General features: G+C 37.1%; 1 protein-coding gene across 5 annotated transcripts in view; it reads right to left on the bottom strand.

The window, feature by feature from the left end:
- The window catches only part of sin3a.S (SIN3 transcription regulator family member A S homeolog), a 54,966-nt gene that overhangs the window by 4,605 nt on the left and 25,661 nt on the right, over window positions 1-24,700 (bottom strand). For all 5 annotated transcript variants that reach the window (XM_041587518.1, XM_041587519.1, XM_041587521.1 and 2 more), the window contains 14 exon segments: window positions 23,255-23,521; window positions 21,919-22,071; window positions 20,666-20,824; window positions 20,371-20,460; window positions 19,059-19,177; window positions 18,436-18,646; window positions 16,744-16,860; window positions 15,874-16,112; window positions 13,449-13,632; window positions 11,370-11,952; window positions 10,450-10,619; window positions 8,989-9,162; window positions 8,586-8,678; window positions 32-126 (listed from right to left, as the gene is read on the bottom strand). In XM_041587518.1, the coding sequence (XP_041443452.1) occupies window positions 32-126; window positions 8,586-8,678; window positions 8,989-9,162; window positions 10,450-10,619; window positions 11,370-11,952; window positions 13,449-13,632; window positions 15,874-16,112; window positions 16,744-16,860; window positions 18,436-18,646; window positions 19,059-19,177; window positions 20,371-20,460; window positions 20,666-20,824; window positions 21,919-22,071; window positions 23,255-23,521 (2,654 nt within the window).

Below are 24,700 nucleotides of genomic sequence, written 5' to 3' on the forward strand. Positions count from 1 at the left end.
TTTACATGTTAGCACTCATTAGAACACTCACCTAGGCAAGAACACAGGTTTTTGTGCAAGGTGCTCTCGAACTTCTGGAGAAGTGGAGTCACAGTTCATGTACCTCTCAATGTAATCAGACCAGCGCTGCAAGAAATATTTTCAGGGTTAATGTTTGAATTTGAGACAGACAAACAGATCATATAATGCAGACAGCTGGGACCACAGGAAAAATGCACCAAAGCAGTAATCCATCTAAATTAATGTATATATTTGTCTAACTATAAAGTACATTTAATGCATATAGAGCCATGATTTAACTTAATCCCAGACATACCCCTGGCACAGCACAAAACTAGTCAGGAAAACAGGAATCACTTACTACAACAGGAAGAATCACTATTACGAAGGAAGGTAAGCAAGACATTACCTTCAAAGAAAAGAGTTTTATTGTACATACTATATCACTTCAATTAAAAAAAAATGTTTTATTGGACATAGGTAACAGAAATGATTGTGTGTCTGCTGAAGATCAAATAACTTTTGTTTTGGTCATGCAAACGAAGACAGTCCACCACCCCAAACAACAGAAAATAATTCCAATCACACTACTGCATATGATCAACACAAAAGCTAGTTGGATAGTTTGGCCAATTTCAAACATACTGCCGAAAAAAAAAGAAAGAGAGAGAGAAAGAGAAAGAGAGAAAGAGAGAGAGAGAAAGAGAGAGAGAGAGAAAGAGAGAGAGAGAGAAAAAGAGAGAGAGAGAGAAAAAGAGAGAAAGAGAGAGAGAGAGAGAGAGAGAGAGAGAGAGAGAGAGAGAGAAAAAGAGAGAGAGAGAGAAAAAGAGAGAAAAAGAGAGAGAGAGAAAGAGAAAGAAAGAGAGAGAGAGAGAGAGAGAGAGAGAGAGAGAGAGAGAGAGAGAGAGAGAGAGAGAGAGAGAGAGAGAGAGAGAGAGAAAATATGGCCTGGCTGAGGCAGCTTTCAAAGACTGGCATGTATGATGGGAACATAAACTACACCCCCAATAATCATAACATAAGGGGAAAATAATAAAGAATAAAAAGATACAATTTTCTTAATTTTAGGTCACTGTGGGCGTTGTTTTGTTACCATGATTACAATTGCAGTGCAAAATGCAGAATTTATTGTGGTCAGCCTATAATTGTAGTAGACCACAAGTTTGACATATTCCATGGTTGTTGCAACTTCAGTTAATTGTAATCAGAAGTGGTACGTGAAGTCATTTTGTCAAAACCAGTTATTTTTATGGTTATATTCAAGTCACTGAAGATTTTTGTTTAGAAAATGACTGTTTACTGGCCTATTCTAGTTTAACACACTTTTGTTTCTATGCAAAACATTAATGTTACATTGATGCTATATTCCTTCAAACAATGCAAAACAAGTCATGTTATCCCTCAGAATTACTTTATAGCAGTGAAGGGAAATGGACCCTACTAAAGTTTGGCTTTGCATTCACTTTCCAGCGCATAGATTATTCTGCCATTATCTGAATATTTGTATGAAGACTTAAGGTGCCATAGACGCACAGATAATAGCATACAAAAAAATTTTCTTACGATATTCAGTGCATGTATGGTGGGGAAAAAAGGCAACCGATATCAACAGAAGACTTGGGTATTGGTTGGCTCATCGTTTCAGCTGGAAAGAAAATTTTGATCGGGTGCCTTTGAATGTACCCAAACATCGCCCATTGTACGTGCTGAATCGTCAGATACAGGTAGAATTCTATTGTTTCTACCTGTATATCTGACGATTCAGCTCTACACGTGTGTATTGAAACGAACGATCTTTCTTGGAAAGATCTTAATTGTTACGTCTATGGCCACCTTTATGAATAAATTTGAATTTGTTCACGTCCTCCTGTCAGAGCCTCCAACTGCTGTGACTGACATCCAGGAGCATGCCCAATGAAATCAGACCTGGTGTGTGGCATGCCTCAGCTCAGCAATGACAGCAAAAGATGCTTTCAACTAATGCGACACAGACAAATGGAGGCTGATAGTGCTACTGCGTAGCTGTGCGCTGGGCCCTTGGGTGCCTCAGATAAAATTTTAGTTGAAACGCAAGATTCCATTAGCATCCGCGGGCGGGAGGCACATTTCTATGCTTCAGCTTACGTGTCTTTATATGATCTCATAGAGGGAGCACAACACAATTCTGATCTCCCCAAAAAAGTAAGAGAATCACAAAATAACTTATTTAGAATGACACCAAAGAACTTGTTTTCTTATCATTAGAGTGAAGGTAAAGAATACTATCTATATATGTAAACTTTTAAAAGTAACTCTGCCATTAGATAAACATGTGAAAACAAAATGCTGGCTATCATGAAAAAAAAAAAAAAAAAGAAGCCAAAACCAAATTTAAAGCAGAATGATTAGTATTTATGGACTTCCCTAACGTTTATAAAAGGTGCTACTGTCAGTTTCTAGTTCCTATAAGGCTAGCCAGCTAAATATTGCCTTCTTACTCACCAGCCTATTTGCCTATTGGTCCAACAGAATTCTCAACTGCTACTGGGTTGGGTATTGGCAAGATATAGATCAGACTGACTGAATTCTTTTGGGTGAGGACTGCATTGTGTACATTTAGCCCTCTTTTTGCACAAGAGTCAAAACAGGGGGATTCTGTCCATCACCTGAGAGGTCCAACTAGAGAAAGATCTGCTCCTTTGGTTTCTTATATTGTCTTATATTGTCAGAAAGAGTGTCCTTTCCTTACTAAGAAACCATGTTGAGATGCAATAAAAGTGAACATGGAAATGGAGTATACTATTTCATCTTATTCTCCTTTCTTTAGAAGCAGCAATGATTTGATATGTTTTATGCTGGCCATATACAAAAGAACATATTGTTTGGTGTGGTCACAAGGTGGGCCAAATCAGCATGATCCAATAGGGGGACCTCAGACCTATTGGGAAAGACTTTTCCTGACAGTCTTGCAGACAGGATTGTCCAGCTATCCTGATTGATATTCGACATATTTGAATCCTGGTTGCAGAAGCTAGGCCAATATCTCTCCATGTGTACCAAGCTATATCCTGACAATATGTCACATATAATTTTGTTTCACTTGGGTTATTCTATTCATATCAATAAGTGTAATGCCATATTCCTTGTATCTGTTAAAGCATTATCTACAGAATGCAATAATGAAGAATGTATAGCCAACGCAAATACCGACAGCTCCAAAATGTTTTATAAATTAAACTGAACAGTAAGCTGTGGTATCCTATTTAACTATCCATTTGAAAAGCAAATCATTTTTCTTTGCACATAAATTTGTTTTTTAAATGCATAGCTACTCAACCTCCAATGGAAAAAATATTGCACGCTTCCAGAATTGCTCCAGTGCACATATTAAGAGGTCTTACCAATCAAGCAGTTATTTTGCACCAATAAAATTATGCCACCTTCAAGTTGGTCTTTAAAACGGGCAGTTTGAGAACTAAGCAGGGACATCACCCTAACTTCCTTGAACTTTTATTCACAAGCCAATTAAGAATAATTGTGTTGAATAACGTAGAATAATTATATTATTTGATGACTAGAGTGTGTTTATGCTTTACACTGCATACATTTGTGGTGCTATAAAAATAAATAGAACACAATTATGTCAGTGGAAAATTAATCTTAAAGGAGTATCTAACCGTAAAATATTCAGTGTGCTTCACTGAGCACATTTGTGATTTACATGCATTTTCTATTTTTATGCAGTTTCTGAAAAACCACATATTTTGCTCTATTGATATTTGGGAATTATAGAGTTTTAGAGAAATTGATTATACAGGAAGTGCATGGACAGCTAAGATAGCAGACTCTATGACCTTTAAAAACAGCTTTTGATCAGTAAGCCCCCAAAGTATTATGGGGTATTGTGATAAAAAGACATTTTGCAATTTGTTTACTTTTTAATATTTGTGGTTTTTCAGCAATCTGGTTGCTAGGGTACTAATTACCCTAGTAACCATGCATTGATTTAAATAAAAGAATGGAATATGAACAGGAGAGGCCTGCATAAAAAAGGCGAGTAATAAAAAGTAGCAATAAAAAAATAAAAATAAATGTGAAGCCTTACAGAAGTGACCATCTGAAAGCTGAGTCAAAAAAAAAAAAAAAAAAAAAAAAAAAGAGGCAAGTACTTCAAAAACTATGAAAAAATAACGACGACCAATTAAAAAATTGCTTAGAATTGGCCATTCTAGAACATTCTAAAATTTAACTTAAAGGTGAACCACCCCTTTAATATTTTGTGGTTTAGATACCCTTTAAAGGAGAATGACTTCTCAACAAGAATTACTATAGCGCTATATACACCACAGCCCTTTAGCAGTGAACACATGCTTTTTATCTTTTTTTCATGCTCTGTGCTGCTGTCAGTTAACCAAGCTTAGGAATTGGCTTACAATATCTTAAATATTTACAATTACATTCATATTAGGTGGATTTGTATCAATATATTAAATTCACAATACTAGGAGGATGACTCTTTCCGATTCACTAAAGTTGACTGAAGCAAGTGCATTCTTCTTTAGAACGGATAACCAGTCTTGTAGCATGAGCTATAATGTAAGACAAGCCCTCACTTCCAGATAATATTTTGATGCATTTTAACAACCCATAAGCTTTTTAACAGCATCCCAAAGTACACCACACATGTGCAGTGCCACGGACACTCAAAAATAAGCCTAACAGGATTTAAAACGGGGGGCTGATGTGGAAAAATATGAAATACAGAATTTCTAGCCATATTTTTTAGGGGTTAATTCTCCCTTAAACTAAATTTAAGTATTTTGGGTTTTCCAATTTGAGGAATTTACCTATAGAAATACTTGCTTCCCACAGGTCTCTAGTACAACTATTTTTTGTTACTGCTTCAAAAAAAACAAACCTTATTTAGTGGTAATCCTAATAGATGCCATTCGTTTAGCACATGGTCCTGTCATGGAGGAACATCAATAGTTACAATTCAAAGGTAAAGAGCCACACTCACACCAATCACTGTTTGAAGTCACAGGGGCACGCTGTCTCCTCTCTGCAAAGGGTTCTCACACATGGATTGAAGTAACTGCAGCAGCACTCTGTTCTGTGATAAATGATATTTATTCGTGCATCGGCAACGTTTCGAGCTATACCAGCTCTTTATCAAGCCTTGATAAAGAGCTGGTATAGCTCGAAACGTTGCCGATGCACGAATAAATATCATTTATCACAGAACAGAGTGCTGCTGCAGTTACTTCAATCAATAGTTACAGATCCCTGTACTATAAGAAGTGTATTCATTCTTATAATCAGAGGCAATTTATTTGGTTAAAGCAGTTTAGAAGTGCACTTAAAACTCAGTTTCTTGCATCCTATTGGATTGCCGAGTTTGTTTGAGTTACACTAAACTATTCTGTATGCATTTGTAAATGCCCACCTAATCTGTGTAGTAAATTTGTCAGTTTTCATTAGAGCAGACTAAGCATCGTCACTTGGTAGGCCCTGGGTCCCTTACATATGACAGGAAGGATAAATGTGAGGCGGCAGATATATTGTGCCTCTACAAATGGAGAGTCGAATATTAGTAAAAACCAAGAAATGTCCTGTACCCACACATATATGTAGGTTTCTTGTTTAAAAGCCCTAAATCCAGCTTGTAATGTAACAGGTTATTAGGAGTACAATTCTTTACCAAATACGTTTTGTTAATTCTTCATCAGGTAAATAACTTTACTAAGTTCTCAATGCTTTGTCAGCTAAATAACCAAAATGTAAAAAGTTACATGGATAACAAACTACACCCAAGGGGCTCATAAGTTTTTGCATTCAGTGTATCCAACATAAGTAAAGCACTGTCACATCGTCAGTTCACACTGGCACTATTAAAGGAACTGTTCACTGTAAAAATGTAACGACTTAAAGGCGAATCACCCCTTTAACCAAACTTTTGGTAAGTTATAGAATGGCCAATTCTTTTCAATTATTATAATTTTTTTTTATATATTGTTTTAATTATTTGCCTTCTTCTCCTGACTGTTTCCAACTTTCAAATGGGGGGTCACTGCCCCATCTAAAAACAAATGCTCTCTATGTCAAATGTATTGTTATTGCTACTTTTTATTATTCAACTTTCTATTCAGGCCCTCTCCTATTCATATTCAAGTCTTTTATTCAAATGAGCGCATGGCTGCTATGGTAATTTAGACCCTGGCAACCAGATTGCTGGATTTGCAAACTGGAGAGCCGCAAAGATAAATAACTCAAAAACCACAAATAAAAAACAATTGTAAATTGTCTCAGAATATCAATCCACACATACTAAGTTAACTCAAAGGTGAACAACCCCTTTAATTAGGCCGAGTAAAATACGACATGCTCTCAATATAGTTAGCCACAAATGTCATCTTTAAAGGCTGGAGTAAGTGGATTTGTAAAGTGAAAGGCAGAACACTGCATCCTCCTTTGCAGCTCAATAACCTGTTACTAGCTAGTAACTTGAAGGGGGCCATATGGGTTCATTTAATTTGTTTTTGATTCATAGCACGAAGGTCAGGTTTAAAAGAAAACAAACTGAACAGTTGTGTTCCATCAGGCAACCCTTCATGAAGAGGTTAGAGAGCTGCAAAAGAGTAGTTCTGGTGATTATGTTAAACATCTGTTGACTCCAGCCTTTATAGATTACATTTTTGGCTACCTATATGGACAACTTTTTTTTTTTTTTTTTTTTGCACAACTAATTTACCCAGTTTTATTTTGACACTGAGCTGTTCCTTAAATGCATTGCAACTATGCACCACTCAATAGCCCCATGCACCTTCCTAGCTGCTGGTTCACCTACATACAGATGAGGTCCTGACTTCATAACGAATGACATGATGTTCATTCCTGTATTGTTCATAGGATTCAGGACAGAGGCCATGTGTAGGTTCAGAACTGGAAGCTATGTACACAGGTTTATCAAGGGCTATAACAGAAAAAAGTATTATTGTGATACTAAACTCTATAGTTAGTATAGATATGGGTATATATCATTTATGTGAAAGTATAGAGGGGTGTGGGTATGGATGCTGGGTTTTCATTTGGAGGGGTTGAACTTGATGGACTTTCAGTTTTCAACCGGATTTAACTATGTAACAGGGTTGATGTACTTGGTAATCAGTTAATGACGTGCTCAGGCTTTAAATTGCCCTATGACTACTATAAAGATACGGACCACTTAAATATTTATATATCAGAGAACTGTTACGGCCTCTCTATGAATGCCACAACAGGTTCACTATTACTGTAAATGACCAATGCAGCACCAAAGAATCAAAATGCTCTAATTACATTTAAACGTTTACTTTGTTGGAATTACCCAAAATGTTAAATACTTCAGACAAATTATAAATTAGCTGTAACATTGGAAAGATCTGGTTTATTTTTGCAGGACCTTTGATTGCAGATCATGTATAAAAATGATCTAAGGTTCCACTGAACACAATAAACTAGGTGGAATTTTGTCTAGTCAACAGATGAAAGATGGGTGACACTGTACTTAGAAACCAGGATTGCTACTTCAAAGAAACACTTTTATATACAGAACAGAAAACAGGTCAATTCAGATTTAAAATTTTTGATTTTTTAAAAGCAATTTAAGAGAATTATTTTTGTGTTTATGTTCACTGCATGACACCACAGAATAAGAAACTAATCACTCGAGTTTCAATGATTTATATAAATATATCTTTTCTAGGTAGCAAGTTGTATAGTATTGGTTATTGACATATAGGTCTCAGAGTAAAACATTCTCAAAACCCATGATGTAGTAAAGCATTGATAGACCTGCAATTTGACTACACTACAACATACTGAAGTCACTAAAAATCTACTGGATAGGCAAAGCTACAGAGTTTACCCTCGTGGGGGGTGGGCAGGTGCATGTAAGGATAAATTGCAATAGATTATTTTTCCCTACAAAAGGAGGGAAAATGAATGTTAGGCTATACTACGTCATTCATCGTTACATAGTATTTTTTATATACATTTAGGTCTCCAGCACTATGTATTAATCGCAGCTACTATGAGAGTAAACAAGGCACCGATATACAAACTATGAATGCATCTCTGCCACAGAACTAAAAAATTGTTCAGTCCATCGTGAATAAAAGTATGAGACTAGAAAAAACGAAAAGAGTGAAAGAACATGAAGGAAGGGGGGGGTGCAAGAGATGAAACGAAAGCAAGAGAGAAAGAGAACAGAACAAATCACTGAGTCACCCGGGATCGTTAAAACAATTATTTATTTATTATATTACATTTGGATTCTGTTTCAGAATTTTTTTTCTTTTTAAAGTTTTTGCCTTTTCTGGTTTCTGTTTTTAACAAACCACAGGTAGGTAACATTACTTTGTACAGGTAAATAAAAATCAGATCAGCACATTGCAGGTTGTATGCAACCAGGGTGGATTGTGATTTGATCTCAGTAGACGGATTCTCTAGGACTGTTCTCACATATTACCCCCCCGCCGACCCCTTTCCCATTAGGTCTTGGAGGGCGGGGAGTCCTGCCTGAAGTGGCGGGAACCGAGAGCCCCTCAGGCGAGAGCTGGGCTTACCTCGGTCTCCGCTGGGTCATCAGAATTTTCTTCCTCAGTGTCCAGTAGTTCAATTGTTAACTGGACCTGTCCACGACTCTGGGAGAACATCAGCTGCAGAATGAAAAGTATGGATAATTAAGATGAAAGGGAATCAAAGAAGTTAGGTTTGCACTTACAATAAATGCGAAATGCCTTGTTTGATAGTTTTGCAATTTCAATTAAAAAAAAAAGAGATAATACTAAGCTGCTGCTAAAATAATATAAGGGGGATCTGCCTTTCAGTCTCCTATAGAGGCAAACATCCAACACTTTTCTTATACCTAGTTTAGTTGGATAGAGTTAAGCAGAATATGTCACTAACAAATAAAAGAAGTATAAAATATTGTGAATGCATAGACATCGGCTTTATAGTAGGCCTTACCTTGAAGCAATTCTCATCTGACATTAGCTGCTCAGCTTTACGCTGGTAGTTTGCCTCATTCAGGTTACGTGAAGCCTGAGTGGATAACAGACCTCCTGTGGCATTGGTATTGCTCTCAGAAAGGTACAGTTCAGTCACCTGCACACAGATTTCATCACTGACTATGTGCTGGAGCTAAAAGTGGAAAAAGAAAATTAAGAAAAAGGAAAAACTACTCGATAGGTGAATGGTTTCACCAAAAGCATGCATCTCACAAGAAAACAACTCTTCTGAAATTGTGTTTGAAAACATTTTCCCAGTGTAAAATGCCTACTGTATCAATTGCATCAGAAGCTTATCCTGAAAAAGTAGAGCTTTCCACTAGTAGACAGACAAAAATAACTATGAATAAAGGGGAACAAACACTCGCAATCTTTGTTGTGTGGCGATAAAAGAAACATTTAAATTAGATTCAGAAGCTACAAAATATTTAGTAATTATACTGATGTTTTTCTAACACCATTTATTTCACTTCTGCACTCCCTGAGCATTCCAGGTTTCAAGGCATGGTCTCAGAAATAGAGATGATATGCCTGAAGACCCCAGTATACTCATTTGCAAATAAATCATAATATTTCATGTCAACTGATCTAGACAAAGCAGTCAAACTCAGTAGTAAAGGGAATCAAACCCTGTCAGGGTCAGGTACTAGTGCTTTGAGGGCTGAGAACATTTATAACAGAACAATTAAAAGACTGAGAATTAATCAAACGTATCTTCAGGATGTTTCACTAAAGCTTCCAGAATAAAAAGGGCAGTATTATGGCAAGGTTGAAAAGTATTTTTGATACTGTTGTGCTACTGGAGTCAATCCATCCTTTGTAAAGCAGCACTTCCTTCTACCTGCTCTATTTTCTATATATGTGCATGAATGCACGGTCCTGCCAGTGAGCCACAGTCCTGCCATTGAGCCTTACTAAAACTTTACCATGCCCCAACATCCAACACGTTTCCAGCACATTCCAGCACTGGATGACTATAGTAACACAAAAAAAATTGCATGCTATGCATATTTTGCCAGAAATGGCTTCAGAATTGGCTGTAAATGGGAAATTAGTAAAATAAAAACGAATTCTACATGTTGGATCTAGAATTAGTATATAGACAATGCAATGTGGAAATGCTCAGGGGCAAAGTGGTGATAATGGCTAGAGCCACAGCTTGGGCAAAGTCATACAAGCCAGCAAACTGATGGCACTAACAACCCTAGCGCAGGCTTCATCCCCAGCAAAATGTTGGACTGCCTCTTCACATACGTGGCCAAACTACCTATGACCTGCGTGTCTGGGGCATAAGACCAATGAATCACATCATAAAGGAATTAAAGTAGCCCCAGGATCAACTTTTAATCAGCACAGTGAATACTTATGTGTCATCGTGCAATTGTTAAGCAATAATCCAGTCCGGATATTCCAAACTCACCTGTCTAACAATGCTCTGAATCAGCTTGTCCATAGTAAAGGTGGTAAAGGCATGGATGGTAAACATCTCTCGCAAAGAATCCTCATACTGATTGGAGTCCATGTTCCCATCAAGCAGGTTCCGAACCATGTCTAGGAATGCTGGATAATAATCTTCAGCCTCTATGTCCACTGATAGGAGGATAGAGAAAATGTGCTTTTTTAACTCTCTGGATGCTGGATACAGATTGTAATTCAAAAATGCACCAATTCCCCAACCCACTGGAGACCATTTGTCAATGTTGGAAACAATAGTCACTAATAGAAACATGGTCAGGGAACCAATTACCTTGAGCAATAACAGCCCCTCACCATGGCTGCAGCAATAATGGGGGCCTGTGCCATTCAGATCCCATGACTGTCTATGAGTAATGCATGGATGAGTGTGAGGCACTGTGACTGACTGCCTCCAGGCAAAAGCCTGTGTGATTGCCACTGACCCACATGGAGGACAGGTTTTGTTAGCACATAGCTCAAGTGGAGGAAACATATGTGGGTGCATATGGATGCACAGTTTCCTTTACGCCTGTTCATAGTGGCTCCAGGAAAAAAAAAACAGCACGGTCATGCCACTGTCGTGTATTCTTCACCAGCACGTAGTAATAGCACCACAGTTCAATTGAAGGAAACATTTACAAGTGAATAGGTGCCCTTGTAAGTCTTTTTGATGACAATTTAAAGTATTTGCTAACATACAAGTAGTTTGGGGGGGAAAGCATGATAAAAATGAAAATGTGAAAACAAGAGGGGAAGTAGTCAGGGGGCAAATACTGTAATAGTTTGCATAGCTAAACTGGGTTCCAGTAGCCAAGATAAAAAAAAGGCATGTTTCTTATTTATATAAAATGATTCTACTTCAGATTATCCTGACTTTTCACTTACTTGGTTCTTTTAGTCGAAGCTGTATAGCTGGGCTGTCATTTTTGTCCCTCTTTAGTCCCAGTACCTCTCTTTCCCATTCCCTTTCCCTCATCTCTTCCTCCACTTGCTTCTCTGCCTGGTTGTAGATGCGAAGAAGCCGGGAACATAATATCTGATGTAGGCGAAGGAATATGTACCAGTTATTGTTCACATAAAAAAGGTTGTATGCATCCTCCATACCACGCCACTTTTGTGCTGCTGTATTTCCAAACATCAACTTAGCCTTTGGAGGACTACTACCGCCACCAACCCCCACTCCATTGTGTTTTTTTGTAACTCCATCTTCAGCCTCCGCTGTTTCTTCCTCCTCTTCTTCCTCTACATCAGAGAGCTCCCCACGCTGAGAAAAAAGTAAATCCGGGATAAAATGATAGACAATCTGCTTTATCTTGTATTTGTCCTCCTTTTGTATGCCAGTCTGTCGTTTTACATGGTGGATGATAAGCGAGGCTGCATCGTCCAGTATCTGTTTGTCATCATAAGTGAGTGTGAGGTGTGGGCCAGAAGAGATCCCAGAGTTGTCTTCTGAAACTTGTTCCTGCCGCTGCAAACACATTATAGAGAAGTAATTACTGTTAATTTGCTCAACCTAATAAGATTCTGAAATGGTCAAGAGAGCTGACTGGAAAATGAAAAAAAGTGACGCTACAAACAGCTGCTAATATGAAAAGCTAAAAGGTGTATAAAATAAATGTGGTGACCAATGTAATATATCATACTGTTTTCTGCTTATTTGTTCTGTTGTTAGTGCTTTACTTGTATGGACTATGTACAATATACAAAATACATTTGCCATGTATAGTTCTGGCAAACCAAATTAAATATTAGCAATTAGCACATGCTTAAGAAAATGAAGAATTAGGAATTACAGAATATTAATTACATCTCCAACCAAGCAGACCAGATCTTAGTAAATTTTTCATGTTCCATTACAGATTTTTAAAAAAATAATCAAACAAAAGTACTAGTCTCTTCGTTGTTGCATTCCATCTCACTTTGTATATGTGCTTGCATTGATTTTAACAGGATTCTGTCATGAATCACTGTTCCTTTAAATGTGTTGAAATATATGCAGCCACATACATCCAGGATTGTTCTGCTAGTCTCTCTTTTATTGACTTGGTATAATGTAACTGGTATAAACAGCACACTTTGTAAGGTGGCTCTATGGACTGGGCTACATGTAGGAGGGGTGATGGGTAAAGTTACATATCCAATATATTCTAAAAAAACAAAATAGCAGTGAAATGAAAGCCATTCAATGACGTACTAAAAGTAGACAAAGACAGGTCACCCCTTTAAGATTTAAGAACAGTGATTGTGAATTGGCACATTGTCGCCTGTGAATTAGATAGAGATCATGAGCCACTTCTTTATGAGGCACATCATCTGTGGGCCAGAGACAAGTTTTTTTGTTTTACTTTTAATGCTAATGTCACACATGGCCTTTCCACCCTTGACCACAGGCACCAAACAATTAGCCAGGTTCTTCAAAGGGATTACGTGTTGTTATAGAGTGGATTTAGCCAGCTACCTTTAAAAGAGAAAATGTAACAATAGAGTCCTGAATTTTAAGGCAGTCAAACCTCTGTATTTGAGAATTTATGTAAAATTTTCAAATATGCATGGCACACAGTAGCTTTTTTTTTTATTTTTAAACATATTAAATGTACACATTTTAAAAAATCAACATTTGCAGTTTTCTAATTAGTCATGGCTTTCCACAATTAATACGGAGATGGCTAGTGTCACCTTACTTTACCAAAATAAAAGTGTGATAAAAAAAACTCTTTTCCTTACAACCATAGTCTGCAAATGGAAAGCACTGAACGGTCAATACAAATACGTTTTTTTTTATTTGAAGGTTCATGATTCTACAGTGACACCGGCCATAGATGGACAGATTTAAGATGCTGATTCTGCCCCTCCAGATCAGTTGGCAGTGTAGCTACCCATACATGTGTACAACCAGCTTTACTAGCAGCCTCCAGCCAAACACCTACACCGCATGAGATCTATCACAAACTATGTAGTTCTTACCTCATCATAGATGCTCTCAATCTCATTAAGGAGACTCTTGGACCGCAACACCTTTGTATCAATCTGTTTGTAGTTGATACCCTGATGATCCAGAGATTTAAGATAGTACTTCTCGTTCTGTTCCCGCCAGATCTTATTAAACCCACGCTGTGCTTCCCGCCACTCCTCCTCCTTCATTTTCAACCTTAAAAATAGGATAGATAATTAAGCGAATTTACCCATTAAATCTTGGCTATATGTATTCATTCATTCATTCATTCATTCATTCATTCATTAAGTGCAAAACTCAAAAATAAAATATATTCAAGGTTTCTGAACAATTGTATTGAAAAAGAGCCCTATAACAGCTTTCTTAAAAGAAAAAGAAAAGTTTGTGGTGTTTCAGTGTGACAGAAAAAGACAAAACATTATCCTTCACAAACTGATGTGCCAATCCACGTCTATGTCCTTGGTGGCATGTCAAGAGCTACAGCAGAACTTTAAAGTCTTAGTGGGCGTAAGCACCATTTTGTAGTCCAAAATTTGGTTGGGTTCCTATAGCATATAGATTAAGGAGCAGTAACACCAAGCAATACAACACATTGCACTGGTAAATAATGTGTATTTGCTCTTCAATACCACTACTATAGTTTTATATAAATGAACTACTGTGTAGTGGGGCTGCAATTCAAACTGATTAGAGCAAAAATGCTAATGCTCAAGAACAGTAGCACTGAAAAATGAAAGTGTTTTGAAGTAATGAAAATATAATCTACGGTTGTCCTGCACAAATACAAGTTTTGTGTTTGCTTGAGAAGGACTATTCTACTTAAGCTGAAAAAGGAGAAAGGGCACAGGATACATAGTTTACAATGGGATTCTTCAGAACTTATCTGTTATCTGTGCTTGAATGGCTGCCTCATGGCTACACAGCAGCTTGTTTATATCAACTATAGTTGTATTTCTATAGAAAACACACCAGTGGAGGACAACAGTATACTTTGTCGTTCCTTTAAAACACTTTAAATTTTAGTGTTAAGGTCCCCATACACGCGCTGACAAAAGCTGCAAACATATTAAGCTTATTGGGCAGTGTATTAGGCAGACAGGCTTCCACAATCAATACCTGCCTGAAAATTGGCCAGGTTTACAAATCCTTCCAAACGGAGGAACTGAATGTGGTCCTCGATAGGACCACCCATTTTCTTATCATTATGATCCGATATAGCGCTCCTCAAGGTGGTCAAACAAGCCCAGTTGGGCAAGACCCAGGTTTGCTTCCGATCCATGCAAACTCTGCCTCTGTTCCACCCATGCCCTGATATTTCATGGTAGTCCAGGCTTGCCCCTACCCCAGTTCCCAAAAGCAACCTTGCTTACAAAATAAACTTATTACACTATGGTGTCTTATTCCTGCTAAATTGTTACAAAAGAACAAATTGCATTTGAGTTTGCATAGACACTTAAAGGAGAAGGAAAGGTTAAAACTAAGTAAGCCTTGTCAGAAAGGTCCACCTAAATATACCAGTAAACCATCAAAGAAGTGCTGCTCGGAGTCCTCTGTCAAAAGAAACACTGCATTTCTTTCCTTCTATTGTGTACACATGGGCTTCTGTATCAGACTTCCTGCCTTCAGCTTAAAGGAAAACTATACCCCCAAAATGAATACTTAAGCAACAGATAGTTTATATCAAATTGAATGACATATTAAATAATCTTACCAAACTGGAATATATATTTACATAAATATTGCCCTTTTACATCTCTTGCTTTGAACCACCATTTCATGACTCTATCTGTGCTGCCTCAGAGATCACCTGACCAGAAATACTACAACACTAACTGTAACAGGAAGAAGTGAGGAAGCAAAAGGCAGAACTCTGTCTGTTAATTGGCTCATGTGACCTTACATGTGGTTTGTATGTGTGCACAGTGAATCTTACGATCTCAGGGGGCAGCCCTTATTTTTTAAAATGGCATCATCTATTTATGATTACCCAATGGCACATACTACTAAAAAAGTATATTATTATGATAATGGTTCATTTACACGAAGCAGGGTTTTACACATGAGCTGTTTTACTCAGTATCTTTTAATAGAGACCTACATTGTTTGGGGGGTATAGTTTTCCTTTAAAACCTCCTTGCCCTGGGCGTGAGCATGCTCAGTTTGCTCCTCTTCCCCCCCTCCCCGCTGTAATCTGAGCCCAGAGCTAAAAGTGAGCAGGGAGAGATTCAGGCAGGAAGTGATGTCACACCAAGCTAATACTGCTGCTATCCTAAACAAACATAGAGCTTCTAGAGCTATTTACTCAGGTATAAGTAAAACATTCTACCGAATAAATACAGCATTCTAGCTTGCACTATTACAGCTAATCTATTGGCAATAAAATGCCTCTGTAGCTTTCCTTCTCCTTTAAAGGCACTATATTTGCAGGGCACTCACCTCTTTAGGACAATGGGTACAGCGACAGCAGGGTTTTTCTTTAGACCATCTATTATATCAGCAGCTTTATCCGCATATATCCTCTGTAAAGCCTTGCGGTGGATGACCTCAGATGTCCCTCCAAGTGTATTGTCTAGTCTGAATTTGGCCTGGTCCTCCGCAGAAAGCCGTGAAAGTTTCTTCTGAACAGTCTCCAGAACACGAATGGTAGCCAGGTTGGTTTCTAATACCACGTCCAACTGAAAAAGGCAACACAAAAATATAAATAAATATAGAGATCTATAGATAAATATATAGATCTATATATAGATATAGATAGATATATAGATAAATAGATATTTATTCCAAATCATAGACAAAAAACTTTCTAGCATAAAGAAAGACTACAAAAACCTTTTGTGTATCAAAAGGCAGGGCTAAAAAAAGAAAAAAAAAATTCAAACATTGTCACTGTTCCACGAGGGACCTCTGTCTTGTGATCTCTAACCATGGTACAGATTTAAAGGTTTGCTTGCGTATTACTTCCAAACAGGTTCAGATTACCTCTTACAGGTCTTTAATGCATTTTCATTTATCCCTTTGCACTTGGAAATTTCATTTCATCATTAAAAACTATTATTCGACGGCCCCACTGATATTATACCACTCATTCAGCCTTTCTTTTCCAAACTGTTGGAGCAGTATATATCCAATAAATTATCCTGCTACAACTAGAACAAAAAAGTACAATGGGGGCACAATAATGCTTGCTTAAAAACACAAGACAAACTAATGAATAATATTAAATGTATGAAACATTTCAAGGTGTAACACAAAGGATCACTATTACCCATTTCAAGGTAACAAAGTGTAAGACAGGAACCTGCTTACCTCAAATCTCTCGTCTTCACATCGGTAAATGTGTTCCTCGTACTGTGTCTTTTTAGAGCTCACAAAAGTAGAGTCTTCTGACCAAGATGGAAAAGACACCCAAGTGTCATTCAAAACCTAAGAATAGAGAAAAGATGTAGTTTTAAATGGATATTTTCTGCAAATTGAGGGTACTGGGTTTAATTTAATATATAGTCTACCTTTCAGTTCAGTTGGTTTCAGACAGTACACATAAAATAAACAGTGTTTTCAGTCTTTTCTTTTTTAAAATTGTTGTTTAAACTTTAATATTCCTCTATATTGTGTTTCAGTCTGACAGCTAAATAATCCAGGGGCCTACTCTGAACTGTAAAAATCTGCTACATTTGTCAGTAGCATCTGGGAATGTTAGTGTATCAATTATAACAGCTGCCTTTGATAAAGTCCTTTGGTATTATGCTCTGCAGAGTCAAAGATAAGAAATGTTGCAACTACTATATCAAATTGGAGCAGTTTACAATTTCAGTCCCCCCCATCCCCGAGCTGCTCCAGGGGCCACAATATGAGGAATATAAACTTTAAACTTCAATTAGAAGAATGAAAAAAAGTTTATTTCTAGTGCTCTATCTAAAAACAAGTCAATAGGAAAAAAAGTGTATTAAAGGTGAACTACCCCTTTAATGCATAAAGGAAACCATTAATGAAGCTGAAAGCTAAAATTAACTTAGATACAAATGAGCAGGATTTATTCTTTTACTATGCAACATCACTATTGAACTTTAATGTTAAGAAACCTATTTACATGTACTGCACCCCAGATACAAATGGAGGAATTTATAAATAAATAAATAAATAAATAAATAAATAAATAAAGGGTTAGCAACAGAGTTTAGAAGAAAACTATCATATCAAAACCCTGGGAAAACCCTGAAATGAAATGCAGACAAAATTTACATTTAAAGGGGATCTATCGCAAAGATGAAAATGTAATATAAGCTTCATCTCACTGAAATAAGGCACTTTCTAAATATAAATCAACTAAAGGGCAAGTCAACCCTAAAAAAATCGCCTAATACAAAAAAATATTCTAGCAACTTTACAATATGCATTAAACATTTTCATTGCTTTTAAAGTTTTTTTTGTAAAAACGTTTGTTTAAAAAACAAGGAGTTAAGCAAATACTGCTTTAACGTTTTTACAAATAATGTTGCAAAAGTTCCCCAGCAAAGACAGGTCTGTTAATCATCTGGCTTGTCTTACATTGTATCAACAGTCTGAGCCACCAGGGAAATGAATGGACAGGAACAGACAAAGCCTGCTTCCAAAAGCAATACATATACAAATCCATAATCCAATGCAACACCCCCCACCCAAAAAAAATAAGTATTAGACCTAACTGACAACCAAAAACGGCAAGTGGAACAGTGAAGAGTAAATTGGTGATTATATAAACAATACAGAATGTTTGATTGTATATAAAAGGTTTCTTATTTCAGCGAGAAGAAGCTTATATTTTTTTATTTTCAAAATAGATTCCCATTAAGGAATTATTTGGCTTTTGGGCCTTGTCAATTACAGGAAAATGTGTTATTCAGGTTATTTTTTTGTCTTTTTTTGTCTTATAAAAATGAGCAGTAAGACCTCAGCTCCTACACCAAGTGGACCTTTTTAGTTCTTTAATTCATAACATTTCCCCAACCCTAATAACTTTACCTCTTTACAGAGTGGTGTTCTGCCAGTGCATTTTGGCTGCTGGAAGCTTTTGGGCAAAGCCCGGTAACTCGACCCCAAACGCTTACATGAGGCATAGTCAATCTCCATGGCAATACCCTCAGTAGCTCGCTCTTTGGGGAAGCTCTCCATGTGGGAGGACTCTTTGTAACCCAAGAAATTTTTAAACCATGTAAACAGCTCTGGGAACTTACTATTTGGGGAGAGAAAAAAAAACGTGTCAACAGGGCATAAAAGAGGGCAAACAAGAAATAAGAATTACCCTAAACTATCTAGATTACACAACTACAATCAAAATGGAACTTATGTAAGCATATACAGAAAATATCTGTGATTTATATTCTTTGTGTATTTAGAATGCTTTAATCATCCTACACACGGCAATAAACAGTCAATGTAGTGTATGAGTGCCCCCAAGATATAGCCCAAGAGAAAATGCAGAAATGCAAACATTAGTTTATGATGACTGGCAATAAAAACAGTTGTCATAAAAATTAAGGTGTGCAAACAACACCCATTAAACAGAGACATTGTCTGGGGTTCTAAGCTAATAGCTAAAGTTTACTATACAATGAATACCAGGTAGGCTCAGATCTGTCACTTACGCTAGGAATGGAGACACCAGCTGAACTAGCTCGGACCGGGAAATTACTTCTTGATTGAAGATCACAAGACATCTTAGGAAGTTATCGTATGCCTCTGCACTCCGCAGTGCTTTCCGAACCTACAGTGAAAAGCGAGAATAAATTTGGGTTCATGAAAGCATTTAGGGAGAATTACCAAAATTGGGCTAAAAATGTCTATCTCCCTTATGGAAGAATTAAAACTCTCATTTTTGGTATCTAAGCAGTGCTGTGTGTATAGCACAAGACAAGTAAATACCTTCTGATTTCAGAAGGCTTCACCTTGCATGTAATGGCTTGTGAAGGGCGTTTTGGCTCCTTTTAGCCCATCTAACCCTAACCAGGTTCGGTGTTCTATTTCTCTACTTTCCAAGTCCTAGCCCCTCAGAAACCATGTTCCAATATCTTGCACTGACCAGATCTAACAAGATCGAAACAGCTGTCTGCAAGTTTGGATATATGGCTCTGAACTATTATGCTGTATATGGGATATAAAATAGCAGTTCTGGATGCATAGTTGGCCAAAGGGACATAAAGGAGTGAATTGCATTTCTCCGCCCATGATGCCTTATGGGAGAATTAAAACTGTAATTTTTGGTATCTAGGTAGTGCGGTGTGTATGGTATGAGACAAGTAACTAACTTCTGATTTCAGAAGGCTTTACTTTCCATGACACAAGAACATTTTTAACAAGCTAAAAACACCTGAAAGACCAGTGTAAATGTGATTTAGAGTGAAATTTAGTTTCAATATCTCTGCTGCATATTCTTAAAACTGCAACTTTACTGATGCATGTCTCAAAGATCTGCACACATTTCATGACCTAAGGGGGGCTCTAATGATTGTGGCCAAATGGTTGGGCCTTCTAGTGGGGCTTGAACTGAGAATCTTACAGCCACTGCACTACGTTGGAGTACTTGGGGCAATATTTTCAGCATGCTCCCAGTACATCACTATAGGAAGCAGTAAAAGACTGCTGATGGTTTCTGCCCAATTACAATAGCAGTCAAATGCCATGTATGCTTTTAGCCTAAATAGCTAAATGCTAGCTGTAATTTCCGTATATATCTTCTCAGTGTGGTCTGAATGCTATTGGAACATATTGCATCTTCCTTGCCATCTGAAAAAATGTGGATACTGCCCCAGAACAAATGCACCCATTGTGCACATTTATAAATGGACACCACTGATGTAACTACATATATACATGGGGTGTTTTTTCCAGTACAGACATTTACAATATACAGATAGTTACAAGGCACAAGTAGCACATATCTGAAGAGACATAACCCACCTTGTCAAAAAACTGTGATTCTGCTCCTGCTCCATGTTTGTTGGCATCTGCCAGTGACTGGTCTTTAGGGATAAGAATTTTAGGTTTCTTCTGTTGGTTAGAAAATACAGCACATATTTTAAGTAAGCAATTGAAATTAAACATGTTGCACAGAGAAATATTAGTAATGATAGATAAAAAATGTAAAAGATAGGACATCAAAAAGGAAAACACAAAAATAATATAACAGTGACAACTTTAGAAAAGCAGTATGTGAACTTTATATATCCCGGTATGGCTTTTCCACTCTACATACCTTAACAGGAGGTGTGACTCCAGTCCCAGAGTGTCTTCTAATTTGGCAGCCATTCTGATTGGGCCTCTGCTGCTTATTGTTAAGTTGTGGCTTCTTCACAGTACCCCCATGATCATTTCTTACTGATTCCACTTTTTCAGCTGTTGTTTTGCTCAAAAGCTGGTTGACAAAAAAAAATTATAAAAATAGGCCCTTAGAAGTACTTTAATAAAAAAAAGATAGAACCACTTAACTCACTCTTGACTTACCAATAAACCTTTTTTTCTCAAAGGTACACAAATAAAAATATATTAACGGACAATATTGCTTTTGTTTTCACTGTTTATTTAAGGTTGTTTTTCAATTGCACCTATAATCTGTAAGTATTAGACAAATATTCTCCAAATTAGCTGGAAACATTCTACCAACTATTGACAGAACCAGGCTAGCATTTCTTCGCAATCCTTGCACAACAGTGAAAGCATCTGCTGAAAGCAATGGATTTCCCACTATTAGGGACATAAAGCTACTTCATTTAGGAAAGTTGTCTGACTTCCATGGTTGTCCGGGTAGTCAATGAAGCACACAGAACGCTTGTGTGCCACAGATGTAAAACTGCTTTGGAGGGGTTTTTTTTAATTTGAAAAAAAAAAAAAAAAAAAGAAAAAACACCTACAATCTTGCTTTTAACGTATGATATTAAAAGCTCAAAATGTATAAACTATTGGTTTCCAGTTGGCATTTGGATTTCTGAGGTCTGAATGCTCTATAATTAGATAGCAAAAGGGTAAATGCACAGACTATGTTTTCTCTGCTGGTCAAAACCATCCTGGCATGTGGATGCCATTGAAAAAATGAATCCGGTACTTCCTGAGAATGACAGCTGATCAGCTTTTGAGCATCAAGAAGTACAGTGAATTTTTTAAATAATAATGAAATCCTTTGTTTCAAGATAAATAGGTTACAGGCAGTTTACAGGTGGAGCAACAAAAGACCTCATCTCAGACCCTATGTTCATATGTATGGCTCAACATAACACCAAGGACAATATCCAGAACACTCCTAAGATAAGTAGAAAACTCTGCCTGTGTTTCTAAATAAATAACTATTGTGGTTTTAAATGGTTTGTTTACACCTTAAATAATGCATTTAATAACTAGATTGTTGCAAACAACATTTTGGGGGTTTTCGTTTTTCATTTTAATGATGAAATCCATTTTTTCCACCACAACAATGCAAAACAAATGCTTTGAAAAATCACACTGATTTCTTACCACAGAGCTGTTGGCATCTGGCAAAAATTGCCCAAATTCTGATAACAGGTCCTCCTGGTTTTTGAAAAGTCTTGCTACCTGGGCATAAACCTCCTGCTCTGTCAGGGCTGGTGTGTAATTACCTCCTGCTTCTTTAGCATTACGCTGTTCCTTCTGAAGAATTAAACCGTTAAACAGTTAGTGGATATGGAAAATATATATTCTTTGTGAACCTTGCCTATTTTTCTGCCAATACAATATTTTGACTACTGAACTATTTGCCCAGTGGCCAAAGTAATGGATATAGAGTTGTAATACCTGCCTTAAGCTGGCAGTTAGTGCCTGGTTGTCCACATTTACTTTATTCTGGAGCTCCTTCCTTGTGTATCACAAATAACTGTTAAGGAAGAGATATGCTTAGTGATGCCCCACCTATATATGGATTGGTACAACACTTTATTCTGCAGGGGCAAAAAATTTTGCCTTTAGGTGCCACATGCAGGCAGCAAAAGGAAAGGTTTCTGCACTTCACCACTGTGAATAACCCATCATATTGCACTTTGATCCACCATTTACTCCACCATTGTGACTTAATTATATCTGGTTGTCTGGCATTTGAAGAAAAACTATTTCTAGTGAGCAAAATTAATTTTTTCGGAGGCAATGTGTCCAACTGTATCTCTCTAATGAGGTACTGGCAGATACATTAAATAGATTCTATAAGGGGTTGGGATTGCTTTGTAGAAAGTGAGGAAATACAGTTATTAAAAATAATGCTTAGTTCAAGTTGATCCAGAGACTGGTCCAATTGTCATCTTGGAGTTAGGAAGGAATTTTTTGCATCCTCTGAGGCAAATGAGAGAGAAACAGCATTTAGCCTTCCTCTGGATCACCTACGAGTTAGGCAAGTTTTATATAGACACAGAAGTTTGTGTATTTTTTCAATCTAAGATATGGTGTTATTAACCAATAGTATTCTATATGCAAACTTGGGTCCAACATCTCTACTGGAACTCAAATACCAGGCCATACGGCTACCCAGCAGCTAATTGGATGTTACAGAATAAGCTTGTATAAAAACCTGATATAGTCGGTGTTAATAGTGCATGGTCACAAATGCAAACTTTGAACAATTTCTAAACATCCTTTGTATTTGTATATTTATATTTGCTAGGAACATTTAATTGGCACACAAAACATTTGCAAGAGCTAGTGATTAATGTTAAATAGACTGTTAAATATCTCACACTACACTTGTATCTCAAAAAACAAGCCTTTGTTTCATCAGACCGACTGTTATGCAAATGACTGAATACCACGCTTAATCAAAGAGGTTTACAAAATGTCCAAGGCTCACCTGATATGTGTGCAAAATCTCAAGAAATGACTTGTAGATGTCTGGTTGGCCTTGAAATCTGTTCTTGATCTTGTTTACATAGTTAATTGCGTGGTTGAATTCAACTGGCTGGTTGTTCTGCATTGTAGGAGTTGCTGCAGTTGCAGTGGGTGCAGCATGTGCTAGAGGTCCTGGTGTGTGCGGCTGCGCTGGTGGAGATCGTGGAGATGGGTACTGTATAGGTGTGCTTTGCTGGTTTGTTGGGGTGTGAGCCTGGGACTGCAGTGGCTAATGTCATAACAAAGCAAAAACAATTAAGTGTTTCAAAGGAATTAAACATTCATGTTTTTCTGAATAACAGGCACATGAACGGTGATTATTTTAACAGTTAAATGATATATATTATGAGACATTCATAGATTATACTTTGTACTTAAATTGCTTCATCAGTAGTTTACTTTTGCAGTTTCTTCATACTGATTGCAAAGTTACACAATATCCCACAAGTTGGACTAAATATAGAAGGTAAATGGTAATTGCCTGTGTAATTGTGGGCCAAAGGACTACCACTAACCAGAGAAAAGCCCCTTAGGGGCAGATTTATCAAAATGTGAGATTAGGACTCACCCATGTTCGATTCATTCCTATGGGATTTTTACAATCATATTTATCAATGCAATTCACCATTGATTAATATGCTTTAAAGAATCCCATAGGAATGAATAGAAAGTGAGTAAGTTTTATTGTGGCGAGTTCTAAATTCACATTTTGATAAATCTTTCCCTTAATGATGGCCTCTATTATGCCAGCAATGAAATACAAAACCCAATCTATTACCTTGAAACAGTCAAATGTATATTGAACTCTTGCAACCCTATCTGAACATTTAGATTTTATCCTTGACTTTTAATTAGCACTCTTCAGTTCCCCCAGCAACAAAAAAACTACAATAATAAGCAAATGGCATGCAAAAAATTAGTATTATAACTAAAGATAGAGATTCATCTTCTTTCTTCTCTTGACACGCTACCGGTGCCACTGACAATAACATATGGAATTGCCAAGTGTTATGTCACTACAGAAAGTAGTAGTTTATTGGTGGGGACCAACACTTCAAATAACACCATCCATTCTATGGCAATAGCCTATAAACGTGGGTGCATTTATTGCGGTTTAAAATTACTGTTTTCCATTCAAATCACCAAAACACACAAAAAAGAGTGCAAGACCTTCCAACTTTACCAGACACTACACTTCTGCTACCCAAGCCTGTCCATTGGCTATCTGCGAGTACAAATTCAAATTTATAACACTGGAACATAGAATTTGTACCTGGAGAGAGAACTGGCTAAAATATGGACTACAAAGAGTGGTGGTAAATGGAACATTTTCTAATTGGACCAGTGTTGTTAGTGGAGTACCACAGGGCTCTGTACTAGATCCCTTGCTTTTCAACTTGTTTATTAA

Source organism: Xenopus laevis, chromosome 3S (assembly GCF_017654675.1).
Source record: "Xenopus laevis strain J_2021 chromosome 3S, Xenopus_laevis_v10.1, whole genome shotgun sequence".
Lineage (NCBI taxonomy): Eukaryota > Metazoa > Chordata > Amphibia > Anura > Pipidae > Xenopus > Xenopus laevis.